The sequence below is a fragment of the Doryrhamphus excisus genome, linkage group LG2 (genome assembly GCF_037039965.1).
Source record: "Doryrhamphus excisus strain RoL-2023G ecotype Guam linkage group LG2, RoL_Dexc_Guam_v1.1, whole genome shotgun sequence".
NCBI lineage: Eukaryota > Metazoa > Chordata > Actinopteri > Syngnathiformes > Syngnathidae > Doryrhamphus > Doryrhamphus excisus.
Genome location: NC_136358.1, coordinates 20277451 through 20294251, shown reverse-complemented (window position 1 = coordinate 20294251; position 16801 = coordinate 20277451). Strand labels below are relative to the sequence as shown.

The window sequence follows — 16801 nt, the reverse complement described above, 5'->3', positions numbered from 1 at the left end:
AGGAAGTCATGAGCAACTCATGAGGAACTGATGGGGAACTAATGAAGAAGTCATGAGCAACTCATGAGAAACTGATGAGAAGTGATGAGGAACAAATGAGGAAGTAATGAGGAACTTATGAAGAAGTCATGAGGAACTGATGAGGAACTCATGAGGAACTGATGAGGAAGTAATGAGGAACTGATGAATAAGTCATGAGGAACTGACAAGGAACTAATGAAGTCATGAGGAACTGATGAGGAACTAATGAAGTCATGATGAACGAATGAGGAACTGATGAGGAACAAAGGAGGAACTAAGGCCCATCCAGTAGTTCCTGAGGAACTACGGCGTAGTCATGAGGAACTGATGAAGAAGTCACAAGGAACTGATGAGGAAATAATGAGGAACTGATGAGGAACTGATGAAGAAGTCATGAGGAACTGATGAAGAAGTCATGAGGAAGTAATGAGGAATTGATGAGGAACTGATGAGGAACTGATGAGGAACTGATGAGGAACAAAGGAGGAACAAAGGAGGAACTAAGGCCCATCCAGTAGTTCCTGAGGAACTACGGAGTAGTCATGAGAAACTGATGAAGAAGTCACAAGGAACTGATGAGGAAATAATGAAGAACTGATGAGGAACTGATGAAGAAGTCATGAGGAACTGATGAAGAAGTCATGAGGAAGTAATGAGGAACTGATGAAGAAGTCATGAGGAACTGACAAGGAACTAATGAAGTCATGAGGAACTGATGAAGAAGTCATGAGGAACTGACAAGGAACTAATGAAGTCATGAGGAACTAATGAGGAACTGATGAGGACTCAAGGAACTAGTTCATGAGGAACTGATGAGGAACGAATGAGGAACTAAGGCAGTAGTTCCTGAGGAACTAGCGGGTAGTGGTTAAGGTTGGATAGGTTGGTTCCTCATGAAGTACTGTATTTGGTGTAGCATATTGCCAAGTACTACCATGGACAGTACACCACATTACCCAGGTGAGTCCTGGTTTGGGGCTGAAGACCTCTACCTCCAGCAGGGAGTTGAGTTTCATTTCTGGCTTTTGTTTTTACGACGCATGCGGCGTCTCCTCTGCAGTGGATCGGCCCGGTGTACCTCCCATCAATAAAACAACAGAAGGGGGGGGGGCGTTGAACTCCTCACCATGCCGATATGATGACCTTTTGGGATGGACCGGTGAACGCCCAAGTCGGCTGAGCCGTTAGCGGCCGGGGGGGCCTTGGGGCGTTCCATGTCACCAGTCCATCAATTGCGTGTTACGATGTTTGCGAGGCCTTATGGAGGCGTTGCATTGCTAATCGGCGTGATGAACATTCCCGTCGAGCGCGCCGCTCCTGCTCCCGCTCCGGGGAGCTTTTACTACGCAATTTTCCGCAATATTCCGCTCAGGTGAGGAAGTTAAGCCAAGAGGCAGAAAGTTGTACACTGCGGTGTTATGGTCTTATTAAAAAGTTATGGGATTCACCCTGATGCACCGCAGGGCTCGAACCTTGGAGAGGAGCACGCCGTGCCTTTAATTGCTCTAAGGCTTAAATTCCCCAAACGTCTTCCTTTCCATGCAAATTGCATGGAAATGATAACGGCTTGTTTTCCTTTGTAGTCAGAAGAGATACGCTGCTTATTTGTGTTCCATGGCGGCGCCGTGACGCGTCCTGCATGTGAATAGGAAGTACTGGCTTTGCGTGATGCCTTCAGGGTCACTGCTGTGCTTTGGTTCCCCAAACCTTTCCAGCAAATGTCATCAGCTCCTCACGGCTCCGACGCATTGATTGATTTTATTACAACTTTTATGTGCTTCTTGATGACTCAGCATGGAGTTAACCTCTGACCCCGCCCCCGGGGCGCTGTTCCAACCTGATATAACAGACGGGTACCCGGCGGGTGCGTTCATGTCTCTTTAGGGTACATCTGGACCGCAAATTAGGGATGGAGTAAATGGAGAAGAATTTAAAGGAGGAGAGGTGTTTATAGTTTCATCACCACAGCTCTCCCGGTGTCAGCAGCACTCGTGCACCGGGGAAGCTGTTGTCCAATATTTGTTGTGGCATCGGATGTTTTCCAACATGATAAAGAGCCCAAGCGTCAGCAGTGTCATCGTGTGGTGCTGCACGAGTGCTGCCGGTCCTGGGAAAGCTGTGGTTCAAACATGAGCTCTTAGACCATGACACTCCTTATGCTGGAAAACTGTGGATGCAACAGTACACATTAGAATTTATGTTTGAGAAAAATAAATAAATATAATTGATGTTTGAACCACAGCTCACCCGGTGCCAGCGGCACTCGTGCACCAGGGAACTGTAGTTGAAACATGAATTCCAATATTTGCTGTGGCATTGGACATTTTCCAACATGATGAAGAGCCAAAGCGTCAGCAGTGTCGTAGTCTGGGGCTGCATGAAAGCTGCCGGACCCGAGGAAGCTGTGGTTCAAACATGAGCTCTTAGACCATGACACTCCTTATGCTGGAAAACTGTGGATGCAACAGTACACATTAGAATTTATGTTTGAGAAAAATAAATAAATATAATTGATGTTTGAACCACAGCTCACCCGGTGCCACCCCGGTGCCCCTGGCAGCTGTAGTGCAAACATGAATTCCAATATTTGCTGAGGCATCGGACGTTTTCCAACATGATAAAGAGGCCAAGCGTCAGTAGTGTCATCGCGTGGGACTGCATGAGTGCTGCCAGACCCGGGGAAGCTGTGGTTCAAACATCAACTCTAACATGTACTGTGACATCGGACGTTTTTGAACATAAGGAGCCCATAACATCGAACATAAGGAGCCCAAGCTGGGGCTGCATGAGTGCTGCCGAACCCAGGGAAGCTGTGGTTCAAACATGGGCTCTTAGACCATGACACTCCTTATGCTGGAAAACTGTCGATGCAACAGTACAAGTTAGAATTCATGTTTGAACCACAGCTCCCCCGGTTGGAAGTCTTGCCCCCCCCCCCCGATCGGGTGTGCCAATAGTACGATGGTAACGCTCTCCCCCTGATGCCCAACGAGTTGCCAGCTGGGACTTTTGGCCTCGGGCTGCTCGACTCTCATTTTGCAGGGATTTGTGGACGCAGGTTAAGGGGCCGGACACTCGTGCCGCCCCCTGTTGGCGGGACCGTGGGAACCGCTGATGAGTTCCGCTGTCATATAAACGAGAGGGCGTACTCACCTTGGCGACCTCCTCCAGGAGGAGCAGGTTCTGCTATCTTATTTATTTTCCGGCCGCCACCGGAGGAAAAAACTCTTGTGACAGCAAGTCAGCCGAAGCCCGGCTGCATCTCCTCGCCGCTCAAACCAAATAAAAAGCGGAAGCAGCAGCACATCAGGATGCAATAAACACTCCAGAGTCGCCGGCGCTCCAGAGGAGGTGGCTTATTTCCAGATTGGCTTTTTACTTCCTGTCATCAGGCAAGTTTATCTGAACGCCAGGCTATGATTTATCTCTTCCCGCTGCCAAGATAAATGACCCCACGCTGTAAAAATACAATTGCTGTAATTGGATCATTCTTTGCCCGGCGCTCTATAACTCCTCCGTTATGTACCCCAGTGGCAGCTAATGTTTTTCATTATATGCCAGGCCAGGTTTATATATAGAAACAGGTGGGAAGGGACTCGCCCGCAGCCATCCTTGGTACTGGAAGTCCCCGTAGGTGCATCCCATATTGATTGGTGGGGAGCAAAGCGAGCGCTCGGCATTAGTCCTGGATGTGGAGATACTTGGTGTGTTCTCGTCTGGATAAATTTAGCAGGCGGCGCACACTCGCATCATGACAGGCTCCTGGAGGAGGAACGCTGCGGTATAGAAGAAGACCTGCCGTTGTACAAACTCCCCCAAAAGCTAGACTTTTTGCAGGAAGTTGGCTCTGGCTAATAGATAGCGGGGGGACTTTTAGGGATTAGTTTTACCTCCGCCGCTCCACAGGACAATTCATCCGTCTTCATTCTGTATTTACTCGTGCAGCAAGACCTTCACTGCTGGCCCGGACACAGAAGGACCGACCTGCAGTCCAACTTCCGGTTGTCTGGGTGTAACTTTCATTTGTCCGTCAGATTTCAGCTTCTATGTGTTGCCACATCACTGTCGTCTTCCCTCGGGCCTTCAGAATCAGGACTGCGGGCCCATGTCACAGAAACACAGTCAATACTGAGACCGCTTCTTTAACATCATCATCAAATCATCACCGTGGCGGTGGCGATCGGGTTGATGTCTGAAATAGAGCCGGGTTAAACGATTATTTCTGTAATTGATTAATCTAGAAAATAGTTTTTCGATGCATCGATTAATCCCTGAAAGTCCCTGATTAGTACCTGAAAATATAAACCACAAACACATGCACGGGTTCAATCTATATTTCTAAATGATCTGCCCATATCAATAAAGTATAATAACATTCATCCGTCTTCATTCTGCATTTACTTTTGCAGCAAGGCCTTCACTGCTGGCCCGGACACAGACGGAACCGACCTGCAGTCCACTTCTTAATGGACTCCTTCCGGTTGTTTGTGCGTATCTTTCATTTGTCTGTCAGATTTCAGCTTCTATGTGTTGCCATGTCAGTGTCATCTTCCCCCAGGGCCTTCAGAATCAGGACTGCTGGCCCATGCCACAGAAACACAGTCGGTACTGAGACCGCTTCTTTAACCAATCAGATGTCACCGTGGTGGCGGCAATTGAGTTAATGTCGGGTTAATAGGGCCGGGTTAAATGATTTCTGTAATAGATTAATCTAGAAAATCGATTAATCCCTGATTAGTCCCTGAAAACATAAACCCCAAACACATGCACAGGTTAATAAAAAAATATCTTTCTAAATGTAGTATAAAATAAAGTATAATAACAAGAATAATACTAATAACAAGAATAATAATAGAAATAAAAATAACAAGGGCGGCACGGCGGTCAAGTGGTTAGCACCCAGACCTCACAGCTAGGAGGACCAGGGTTCGATTCCACCCTCGGCCATCTCCTGCATGTTCTCCCTGTGCATGCGTGGATTTTCTCCGGGTACTCTGTTTTTTACTCCCACATTCCAAAAACATGCTAGGTTAATTAGCCACTCCAAATTGTCCATAGGTATGAATGTGAGTGTGAATGGTTGTTTGTCTATATGTGACCTGTGACGGGGTTAATCATTGCAAACAAGGAAATAAAAAAAGTTGAAAACTTACGATGTCTTCTCCTCACAAGTAGCTCCCTGGTGCTGATGCATCGCCGTGGTGCATTTTTGATCCGCCATCTCAATTTTGCCTAGGTCACAAACCACCGCATCATTACCTTTTGGCGTGAAGTATTTTGGTTCTGAGTAGTGGTGTGGCATTCGTGAACGAACGTGTCAAAAGAACTACTTATTTTTTGTGAACGAATGAACCGCCCATAAAATACCCGTTTTGTTCATGACCGACACAGCAGTAGTTGGTGAGCTGTTGAGTCGAACGAACGGAACGTGAACATGAGTGAACGGATTGACTCAACACGACTGACCGGGTCTATGCACAGAGGGGGGGAATCACAGGCTAACGACCAATTGACCAAAATGAACGACTCTTTTCACTGAATGAAGCGGAATGATCCTGTTCAGTGAAATGAACGGTTGAAGACGACATGCGGTTCTTGTGTCGACGTATTTTTTGTGTCAATGTCATCGACGACATCGACACTCCATTTTACCAGCGCACTTGAACACATCATGACATAAAGAATCCTGAGATGCGGCCGTTCGCGGCGTTCTGAGTGAAAGGAGCTGAGCCGTGGTGCTTTTCGACCAGAAAGGGCCTTCCTCTCTCTCATCAGCACATTTCACATGAAAATGATGTCAATCGCCGCTGGTTCAAAGCCTCTAATCATCCCGAGAGGCGAAAAAGCAAAGAAAAATGTGGAGTTTGCTGATCTCTGAGGAAGGTTACGCGTTATTTTCGCCTGCCAGACTTGCCGGGTACCGCGACTGGAAGACGTGTTTGTGACTTTTGCTCATTAGCCTGCCGGTAATAAGGACGCTCGGCGGAAAAGCAGGGGGGAAAAAGTTGCGTGGTCAGCTGGAAATAAAAAAAAATAATTAAAAAAAAGGAATGTTGCTGATTTTTCCGGCCAGAATTCAGCAAAATGTGTCATTAAGGAAAAGCCAGGCCCCACCTGCAGAATACACGGCAATTTAAGACACTCACGGCTGGCGAGTTGGAAAAGCCACTCATCCTTCCCCCCGGCCCCCCACCCGGGCGGCCGTCAGGCTTCTGGCCACACAGGTAATTAGAATTATGCAAATGAGGCGAGGAACAGAAGCAATAGCGCCTATGTAGACCGGATGTGGGACGCATTGCTGGCCAACGTGCTTCTCCATCGGCGACGTGATGGAATGGCTTCTTCCGGAAGATTGTGTCGTTTAGGAGCATCTTTCAAGGTATTTTTCCCAATGTGGACTCTTTCCTTTGGCACAATCATCCATCTCTGGCTTCACGGCTCCGCGCTTTGCTTTGCAGACGTCAGACGCGCAGATTGCTTCGGCGGGAGATTGAGCGCTGCCTCGTGGGAAGCCAGCGTTAGCGTGGAGACACGGCGAGGCGTTCGGGAGAAGATGGCTCTCTTCTTTTTCCAGGTGATGAAAAGATGTTATTGATTATGCTCAAATAAAACAGGGGCATCAGTGGCTCCCTCTTAGGCCTTCATGCATCCCAAGAGTCTGGCGACCAGCAGTAGACACGGGCGGCTGGGCGCCAAATAGGGAAAGGCTAGGTGCTATATGCTAAATGCTATACTATGCCATATCATTTTAGTTGCATAAAGTTGAAATATTCATGAAAAAATATGTTATGGTTATATATATGATATTAGTACTCATATTATGATCAATTGTTTGTGGAAAAAATGATCATATTATGGGAATAAGGTGAAAATATTTAAGGAATAAAATCATAATTAAAAAAATAATAATAAAAATAAAAATTATTGATCATATGGGAATAAGGTGAAAATATTGAAGCAAAATAATAATAATAATAATACATTAAAATAAAAATTATTGATCATATTATGGGAATAAGGTGAAAATATTTAAGGAATGAAATAATAATAATAATAATAATAATAATAATAATAGTAATAATAATAATAATAATAATAATAATAATAATAATAATAATAAATAAAAAGAAAATTATTGATCACATTATGGGAATAAGGTGAAAATATTTAAGGAATAAAATAATAACAATAACAATAATAATGGTAATAATAATAATAAATAAAAAGAAAAATTATTGATCATATTATGGGAATAAGATGAAAATATTTAAGGAATAAAATAATAATAATAATGATAATAATAATAAATACAAAGAAAAGTTATTGATCACATTATGGGAATAAGGTGAAAATATTTAAGGAATAAAATAATAATAATAATAATAATAATAATAATAATAATAATAATAATAATAATAATAATAATAATAATAATAAATAAAAATAAAAATAAAAATTATTGATCACATTATGGGAATAAGGTGAAAATATTTATTAAGGAATAAAATAATAATAATATTAATAATAATAATAATAATGATAATAAAAAGAATAAAAAGAAAAATTATAAAAATTATAAGAAAAAGGAAAAAGTCCCAATTTTCTGAGACTAAACTGCTGATATGAGGAAAAATAATATCATCTTCTTGGATACGCCTGGCTAATTCAAAAAAGAAAGTTGTAATATGATGACAAACTAATAATATAAAGTTGTCGTTTTTGTCAAATGAGTTGGAGAAAAAGTTATAATATTCAAATATTAAATAACATATTCAAGTCGGAATAGTACAAGAAAAAAAATGTACACGAAGGAAGTTGAAATTATTGAAAATGTCACCATAATATATCGACATGAAGGGCCACCTCGTGTTCTCCAAAATTACAATTTATTATTTTTGTTTGCGTCTCGTAGTAGCACGACTTGTGAATAAATTGAAATAACTTTATGCTACGAAAAGGACATTATATTCCTCCTCGTATTACTTTATTGTCACTCCTTTCTCCTTACATTTATGCTACGCATTATTCATATTCATATTATTTATTATTATTACATACAGTCCTGTTTCTTGACATTCTTGGCTAGCACAGGCCATTAATAAAGTCAAAAGACCTTTTGTCCTCCCGACCACCCCCCCCCCCAACCCCCCCAGTGGGTTTGCACTGCAGTCCCTGACTTCTCTTCTTCCTATGGCGGGTTGTTAAAGCTCCTCAACACACAGTACACACACAGTACACACAGTACACACGTGTTCTCATTAACACAAGCAAGCACAGCGAGATAGTCATCTTGTAACCCCCCAGCATACAACACCACAGTGTTTGTAGCATCACCCCCTCCCCCCCGCCCCGCACCCCCCATTAATGAAATGCTCATCTGAGGTCAGCAAAGATGCAAGTGAAAATGTTGTAATAAGATTGACTCTTTCATTTGGGGGAGGGGAGGGGTGATTCCTATCCTTCCTATCCTTCCTATCCGCGGATTTGTTGTCTTATCTTTAGCGAAGCGTTATCCAGTCAGCACGGGAGGTCACCTTGCAGGTAGAGCCTGCAAACACAACGCCACTTCCTGTTGTTCCTGCATATTGGCGTGGAAACGAGTTTGCATGGACGAGATATACGCTACAAATATTAGACTCGTTTCCATTGGAAAATGTCAAGGCTAGCTAACCGTGCAGTGTGTATCTTCTACATGATGGGGGGGGGCAATAAAGGTATATAAATACCTTATCTTGCGGTAACGCATATTTAGTACACAGAAAGATGCTACATTTTTTAAATTTTGGTTTGAATTAATGTTTTTGGAATAGAATTTTCTGGAATAGGTGCACATTCTGGAAGGCGGGAGAGATTTCTACATGGATTATGGTGTGTAGCTGCTCGATAGGAGACCACAACTCAATAATACACAAATGGGAAGTAGTTATAGTAGTAGTAATAGTAGTAATAGGTCCCCTGTGATGAGCCTCGGTACCGGCCCTTTAAATTATCATTTCACGGGAAGCCGCTAGTACATCCAAATATATCAAACTCCTGTCCTGTCATTTATCTTCTATCAGTTCATAAAACACAGCAAAAAAAGGCCGTATTTCAAACATGACGGCAAATGGTGATTAATCATGATTAATTTGTTTGAAAACTGTGATTAATTCAATCTAGTTGTATGATTTGACAGCCCTGACAGGAAAAAGGCTGTGCTTTTCCTGGCAGATGTAAGCTAATCTATTTTTATTTACTCTCTGGATGCAGCGTGCAGAGTCATGCCCCCCCTTGCACCCCCCCCCCCACCACCACCACCACCACCCTCCCTCAGTGGCGAGCACACTGACGATATCTCACCGAGGCCCAGAGGCTGTGAACAAACAGAGACGGATGAGAAGCCACAGCGAGGAGACGATGCCGCCACCCGTGACCAAAATCACCGTCTCGGGGCGCGGTTGCCCCCCCCCGTCCCCCCTCCCGAATGAATGGTGGGGCCCGTCTGATTTGTGCCTAATAAACTTGTCACATCCTATCAGGTCTCACATCTCGCACAGGGAGCACCGGCAGGCCGCACCCGGCGGTGACGGACGGGGAGGAGCAGATTCGGGAGGCGATGCAGGTAACGCCAGTTTGTTGCCCGGCATCCAGGGGGCGCCGGGGGGCCCCCCGGACCGGTCGCCATGCACCGGATATCGTCATCTACCTGGCATCGCGTCCTCACGTAATGAAAGCTTTATCTCTGCATTGCAGGCATCAGCGGAGATTTAAGACGTTTGTGCGATTACGCCGCCGAGCGTAAAGGTCTATTGAGTGTAAAATTATTCATAACTTGTGTTCCCTCATGCGGCCTTTTTTTTTTTTGCGACCTCCTCTCCTCTAAACTGCATTTTAAATGTTGATTTTGGAGATGCGCTCCACCACCAGACCGGCTTTTATATCAACGCAATAAAAGTTACACAAAAGCAATGCTTACATTTTGCTCAAGACTCAATTCCTGTGATTAAACCCGTCCGCTAAAATCATTATTTACAACAGCTGTCCAAATAAACGCTGTTTCCCGTGTGGGAAGTGTACAATTAGGCAGTGAATGCGTCACGTGTGTGGAACAATCAGGAAAGAAAGGCTGCAGGGACCTCGGGTACAAATGGCGTCCAATCTGGGCTCATTCAAAACGCTCCATTTGCGTGACTCCGGTTTTATTATTATCACGGAGCGATGCTTTTCCGACATACATGTACTGTATTAGTACTGCTTTGTTCTCGTACTGCATTCACATGAAATCCCCAAATGACTTCCACACGTGACATTAAGCGGCTAAATGGAATAATTCCATTCCGATCTAATGGTGGCAGTAAAGGGGGGGCCGGGCCGTGGGGACTTTTAATTGAATCAAAACGGCGGGCGGAGCCCACCCTTGAGGGGGAAATACTGTACTTGTGGAGCGAGTGTATTATGATGACCGCTTTCGCCTGCTGTATCGCCGCCGTCGCCGTCTGCCGCCCGCTAATGGATTGAAAAATGGAAGCGGCGCGCCCTCACGCCGATGGGAAGAATCACTTTAGGATTCCGCTCAAGCAGAAACTTTTTTTCTGCCGTCAACACATAAATGAAATCGCTCCTCGCCGAGCCGCTCTAAAGCTTTTCTATAGTTTGTTGCTACCGCGGGGAAGCCGCCCTCGAGCATGGCATTTATCCTGGCAGTTCACCATGAAGGCGACCTTTTAGTAGCTACATGCATCAGTCAAATCCTGGTCATGTCCCACTTGGCTATGCTGGAGCCTATCCCAGCTGACTATGGGCGAGAGGTGGGGTCCACCCTGGAATGGTGGCCAGCCAATCACAGGGCACATATAGACAAACAACCATTCACACTCACTTTCGTACCTATGGATAATTTGGAGTAGCCAATGAAGCTAACATGTTTTTGGAATGATCAGAGATGCCCAAGCGGAGAATTGATCCCAGATCTTCCAATCTCATGACAATGAAAAAGTTTCTTTTCTTTAAAGGGGACCTGTGATAGTCATTTCTCCACCCTTTGTATCGAGTTGTGGTCTCCTATAGAGCAGCTACACACAATAACCAGCACGGAAAACTTTCTAGATATTCCGGAATCTGAAACCTATTCCAGATGGATTTGCTTGGATTGGTGCTTCCTGCCTAAATGCTCTGTTTTAATTTATCCCACCCGTGGCCCGCCTCCAGACACGCCCACTCCACTGTGATTGGTCAGACGCCCAAAGTTCTTCCTAACTAGAGCAGCTACACACAATAACCAGCATGGAAAACTTTCTAGATATTCCGGAATCTGAAACCTATGCCAGATGGATTTCCTTGGATTGGTGCTTCCTGCCAAAATGCTCTGTGTTAATTTATTCCACCCATGGAATAAATTCCTCCAGTCACGCCCACTCCACTGTGATTGGTCACATGCCCAAAGTTCTTCCTAACTAGAGCAGCTACACTAGCAGCTAATGGAGTAGCTATTTTATGAAAAAAAAATCTAAATATTAAAACATTTGTCACTTTTTACTAGAATAAACATAATATTATTAGGACACTAATGTCATTTTAGTAGCATAAAATTAGAAATAAAGAAAAAAGTTATAAGTTGGAATATTACGAGAAAGAAACAAAATAAAGTTGTCATTTGTGGAAATGTAGGTTGCAAAAAATTGGCACATTAATAAAGTGGTACAAGAATATAGTGGTACATTAATAAGGTGGTACAACAATAAAGTCAAACGATGATAGTAATCAGTCATAATTCAAGAACGTTTGGAAAAAATACATTACGGAAAAAAGATTTAAAAATCTGTCATTTCATAAGAACACATTTCAAATAAGAAAAAGTCGCATTCTAACAAGAAAAAATGTTGCAATTTTATAAGAATTAATTGATAATATGAGCAAATATATTTTAAGAGCTGAGAGTTGAAACATTAGAGAAAAATATACATCATTTTTTGCAAGTGTACCTAATGACTTGTCCGGAGAGTGCGTAACTTCCCAATGCTTACTTCCGGGTTCCGGCACCGGAAGTCTTGGTGCTAGAAAGGCGGATCCCTTTGTGCTAACTTGTCTTTCTCCATTTATTGACACGCTTTCCTGCGCCCTCTCGTGTTTTATTCACAATAGCAATAACATTGAGCCCCATCTCTTGAAATCAAGGCATTTTTTCGACACAGTCGCTTTGTTTGTCTCCCCGCCGTGACAACAGGAAGTGTACGCCCTCCCCGCTAGCAACAAAGCTAACTTTTTTAACACCACTCTTTAGCATTGAAGCCCAAGCAAGCTAGCAGCGGCAACACTCTCCCACCAGAAGAGCAACAACATGGGCGACAAAGACCTGACGTGGGCATTGAAAACCGGAGACGTTACCGAGGTGGAGGGCATGCTCCTATCGGTAAGGAATGAAGACTTGTGCCCACTGAAGCGAGTTAATGCGCGGCAGTCCTCCGACAAGTGGCAGCGGAAAGTGCTGTGGCCGCTCGCTAGCATGCTAACGCTAGCCGGAGTTGGCTAATGACAAGTTGATTCAACCATTGTTGAATAACTACAATGAGCATCAAAGTGGCGTTGTTGTACAAAGTCGACACAAACGGGAAAATTGTTTTGAGACCGGCGTTAGCATTATGGCGTGCGGTCTCTCAGGCGACATGGATGACAGGAACGGATTTTTTTTAAAGCCATTTTAGATTTGGTTTACGTGTGCCTCGACACCATCGTCCTGGAATGAATCATTTTTACTTGGTTTTATTCTGCTCGTAAACGCCAAAGTGGCTATAGAGCACACTCATGCAACATGTTGGTATGGTAAGCTAGCATTAACGTAAACATAAACAACACATGTATTGTTTTACCAAATTGTCTATGTTGTTGAAACAGGTGCGAATGGGCTTTCCCTGGTGTGGGTGGGTCGGTGGGCGGGTGGGTGGGTAGTGGCTCCATCAGCCAGCTGAGGTTTTGGCTTGCAGAGACATTTTCATTGTAGTGATGGTACCGTTTTGGTTTTAAGCACTTTAACACAGCTTATTGTGATCCCTGTTCTAGATCATGTGAACTTGTGCACCCGCTTAAAAAAAAAATCCAGTATTGTGTTGAACATGGCTTGTCACCGGAAGATCATATCGCTTGGACCCGGGATCTTGTCCTTTGGGTCACCACCCAAAATTTAAGAAAAAACTCCAAACCAGAAGAAAAAAATGTCTAGCTATTGGGAACATTGGTCCCAAGTGGTGAAGATGGCTTCACCAAGGGCATCCACTGTCTGGAACCGATGGCCGTTTTTTTTAAAAACCTCCCTTGCCACCCACCCCACAATTGGGATGTCAATCAGGGGAAGATGCGGCATGGTCCAAAAGAGTGATGTTCTTCTCCCTGAAGAAGTCCTTGGTCAAGCCAGCATTGTAAACTGCAGCGTTGTCCTGTTGAAGAACCTAGCTGTTACCACACAGACCAGGGCCCTCAGGGTCATGAGGGATTCCCGGGGCAACATTCGCGGGTCGGCGAAGTTAGCGTGTCACTACGCTGTTGGTGTGCTTCCTATGCTGGCGTCTGTTGTTTTATTTCTTTTACTCCAGAATATAATTTATTGAAATAAACATTTTAATCAAGCAAACCCTCAATTGTCAATTCGATGAAAATAATAATAATAATAAAAATGAAGAGTTACTGATGAAGAAAGGCTTTCCTTATCTATAGATTATTGGAGATGTTTGGTCATACGGTATCTTCCATGAAAGACTCACTGTCGTCCACCACAGAGGACTTCAAAGTGGATCAGGTGTTTTCATTTGAGACGCTGCTGTAAGCAGATCCACCTGGACCACTTGAGACCTCCTCTTCACTAAAGACTCTTTGCTTGCAGGAAGTGATGTCATCAAAGGCCGCCTTTGCGTGTGTCTATAATGACAATAATTTATCTGGTCCCCTTTCTCTTCCCTGTGTGGCAGGGCGAGGACGTGAACCGAACCCTGGACGGCGGCAGGAAGCCTCTTCACTACGCTTGCGACTTTGGTCGGAAGGAAATGGTGGAGTTCCTCATCTCCAAGGGAGCAGATGTCAACGTAGTGTCTCATTGTCCACCCTGGCTCGCATCATCCCCCCCCCTCCCCATAAATAACTCGGTGTTTCTCTGCCACCCTCGCAGGCCCCCGACAAACACGGCCTCACTCCGCTGATCTCTGCCAGCCTGGAGGGCCATGCCAGCTGCGTCAAGGTCCTCCTAAACATGGTTGGTCTCATTCACACCTGATGACACCTTGGCAAGACCCCCCCGAGTCCTGATCGGGCGGCTTTGGCAATAGTCTTTACACACACTTCATTTTTAAATTGAATTTTTAACAAATATTTCATAAATACAGTATATCTTTTACTGTTTGATAACTTGGTAAACAAATATTATAGAATTGTTCCCTGATGTCATTTATCGCCCATTATCTGGCAGGACGTCATACTGACGTCGTACTGTGGTCTTTCACCGTGTTTAAAGCTCATAAAGATCCTGCTGACTCGCCGCACTCATTCATACGTGCTCCTGTCAGCACGTGACGCTCACCCCTCCCCTTCGCACCAAATGAGCCGCCCCAAACCACACCACCCCCCCACCACCCAGTCGCCAGCCACCACTTAGAAAGGCAATTTGACCCCAATTGGCGACCCGGTCCTAAGATCCCACTGCAGTGTGCTGACACCAGGTCACGTTGAGAAAACACGTTTAGACGTGTTGGGTTGCAAAGTGGACGTCTGGCCTGGTCATTAGGTACACCTGAACAATGCTAAAACTACGCTTAACGGCAGGTTGTAGTACATATTTATTTTATATTATACAAATACTTAAAAAACTAATGTTTTTGTTACTGCATGCAGTTGCCATGAGAGCAGTTGAAGAATGTGAAGAATGTACATTTTGTTGCACTGTTGGATCTTTAGGAGGAGCCACACGGTGAAAGAGTGGTTAGCATGTTGGCCACGCAGTGAGATCAGTAAGACCTGGGTTCGAATGGCCCGTTAGAAATGAGCCGGAGGATCCCATTGGCTGTCTATCTAGTCATGGGGACCATCCTGGGCCGGAATGAAGGTTGGTACTGGTGCCGAGTGCGGTCCCATAACCATCACAGAAGAACCTATTTTATTCTCCCTTGATGGCTTCCAACGTTACTGGCATGACAAGGAGATCCCACCATCATCATCCTTCAATGAAACAATGGAGCTTCAGGTCGTGCAGGGGCGTCAGACGGCAGCCGACTATGTGACAAAGAACTTCTTGCAGAAGAATACTCTTTTGGACCATCCTGGGTCTTCCCCTCTTCTCCATCCAATGGAGAACATTTGGGATGGATTTACAAAAATGGACACAAGTTCCAGACGGTGGTTGCCCTCTGTGAGGCCATCTTCACCATCTGGAAACGCTGCCATCAAGCCTGAAGAAGAATGGCACTCACGGCTTTTCTATACATTTCATTTCTATTTTTTTAGCTATGGTTTTAAACGTTTAACCAGCTGATGAACAGTCTGGTTGACTTTAATGCTTGTTTGGAATAAACATGTTTGACTTGGAACCTCCTTAAGATGCACCAGTGCTAAATGGCTAAATGTACATTCTTGCCATTTTCAACTGCTCTAGTCTGGAATTTCTGCAGGCATGCGGTGCTTTCAATGTCAGTAAATACTGCCAGTAAATAATGGAAAGCGTGATGTCATCAATGCGTTCATATGGTGTCATCATGTGGCCCACGGTTAAAACGAGTGTGCTGTTCATTCATGAGCCCGGCCCCAAGGGAGGTGGTATGATGCCTGCCTCCATGACACCTGATGTCTGTTCATCTTCGTATCCTCCGCAGGGCGCCGACAAATACCAGAAGGGTCCGACCGGCATGACTGCCTTCGAGATGGCGGAAGACGACAACATCAAGGCTCTTCTCAAGTGAGGGGGACACTGGGGGTTTGGGGGGTGGGGGGGTGTACGGCCCCGCCGGCAGATGGATGCAGCGGGTGGCAGCTGAGGGAAGATGGCTCCGCCCCTTCACCTTTATTGACCTCTTCTCACTGCTTGTCTGTTAGCCAGGTGAGGGGGGTCATCTTACCTTTCTGAACCTTTCCTCTACTCCCGCCTCTCCAGGATGGGATTTTGTCTCCTTGTTTTTTTTTGGGGGGGGGGGGCTTTCCATTTCTTGAGGGGATTGGGGGGTGGAGGGCTGACACGTGGGCTAAGCACTTAAATGTTCCTATTTTGTACCAATCCACTCAGTGTGTGGCCTGATTGCACTGTACAACTATCCACTAAAGAAAGGTTGCATTCTTTTAATACCCGCCCCCCACCCCCTCACCGGAATCGACTTCTCGGAGCCGCGTTAACATATCACATTGTGCTTTGGAATGGGTGACGCATCATTGATTTCCTGTGTCCATTGACCAATCACCGTGCCGGCTAACGACCAGGAGCACTTGAATGTTGTACAAGTCACGCTAACGGCAAAAACACATCACAAAAATACGCAGCGTTTGTTTTGCTTTGCTACTGAGTGAATAGGAGTTTAATATTAAACTGGACGGGGGGGGGGGGGCAGAACACCCTCTCTTCTAACCCCTCCCGTTGCCTTGGGTTTGCTTTAGCTTGCATGTCTGCTTCTTCTTAGGCCATCGCTCCACGTCCTTTTCTCGGTTGCTGTCAAATTCCGACTAATACTACGACTGGTGTCATGGCCGCCACAAGAAAATAAACGCTCTGAAACGCTGACTTTGTTGTGACAAAAAGTCTGTACAAACAAAAATAAAAATGTCCTTAAAAAGCTCA

The 16801-nt window shown here is 44.9% G+C and overlaps 1 protein-coding gene across 1 annotated transcript; it reads left to right on the top strand.

Moving 5' to 3' along the window:
• The first annotated feature begins 12021 nt into the window (after window positions 1-12021).
• mtpn (myotrophin) lies at window positions 12022-16801 on the top strand. The gene is made up of 4 exons (XM_058078667.2): window positions 12022-12409; window positions 13959-14072; window positions 14156-14239; window positions 15849-16801. The coding sequence occupies exons 1-4, from the start codon at window positions 12338-12340 to the stop codon at window positions 15933-15935; spliced, it is 357 nt and encodes a 118-aa protein (XP_057934650.2). The 5' UTR covers window positions 12022-12337; the 3' UTR covers window positions 15936-16801.

Bases quoted from the DNA above. Each gene is read 5' to 3' on its own strand.
- mtpn (XM_058078667.2), top strand. From the start codon at position 12,338: ATGGGCGACAAAGACCTGACGTGGGCATTGAAAACCGGAGACGTTACC. The intron at 12,410-13,958 runs GTAAGGAATGAA...CCTGTGTGGCAG, and splicing joins TGGAGGGCATGCTCCTATCG to GGCGAGGACGTGAACCGAAC. The intron at 14,240-15,848 runs GTTGGTCTCATT...TATCCTCCGCAG, and splicing joins TCAAGGTCCTCCTAAACATG to GGCGCCGACAAATACCAGAA.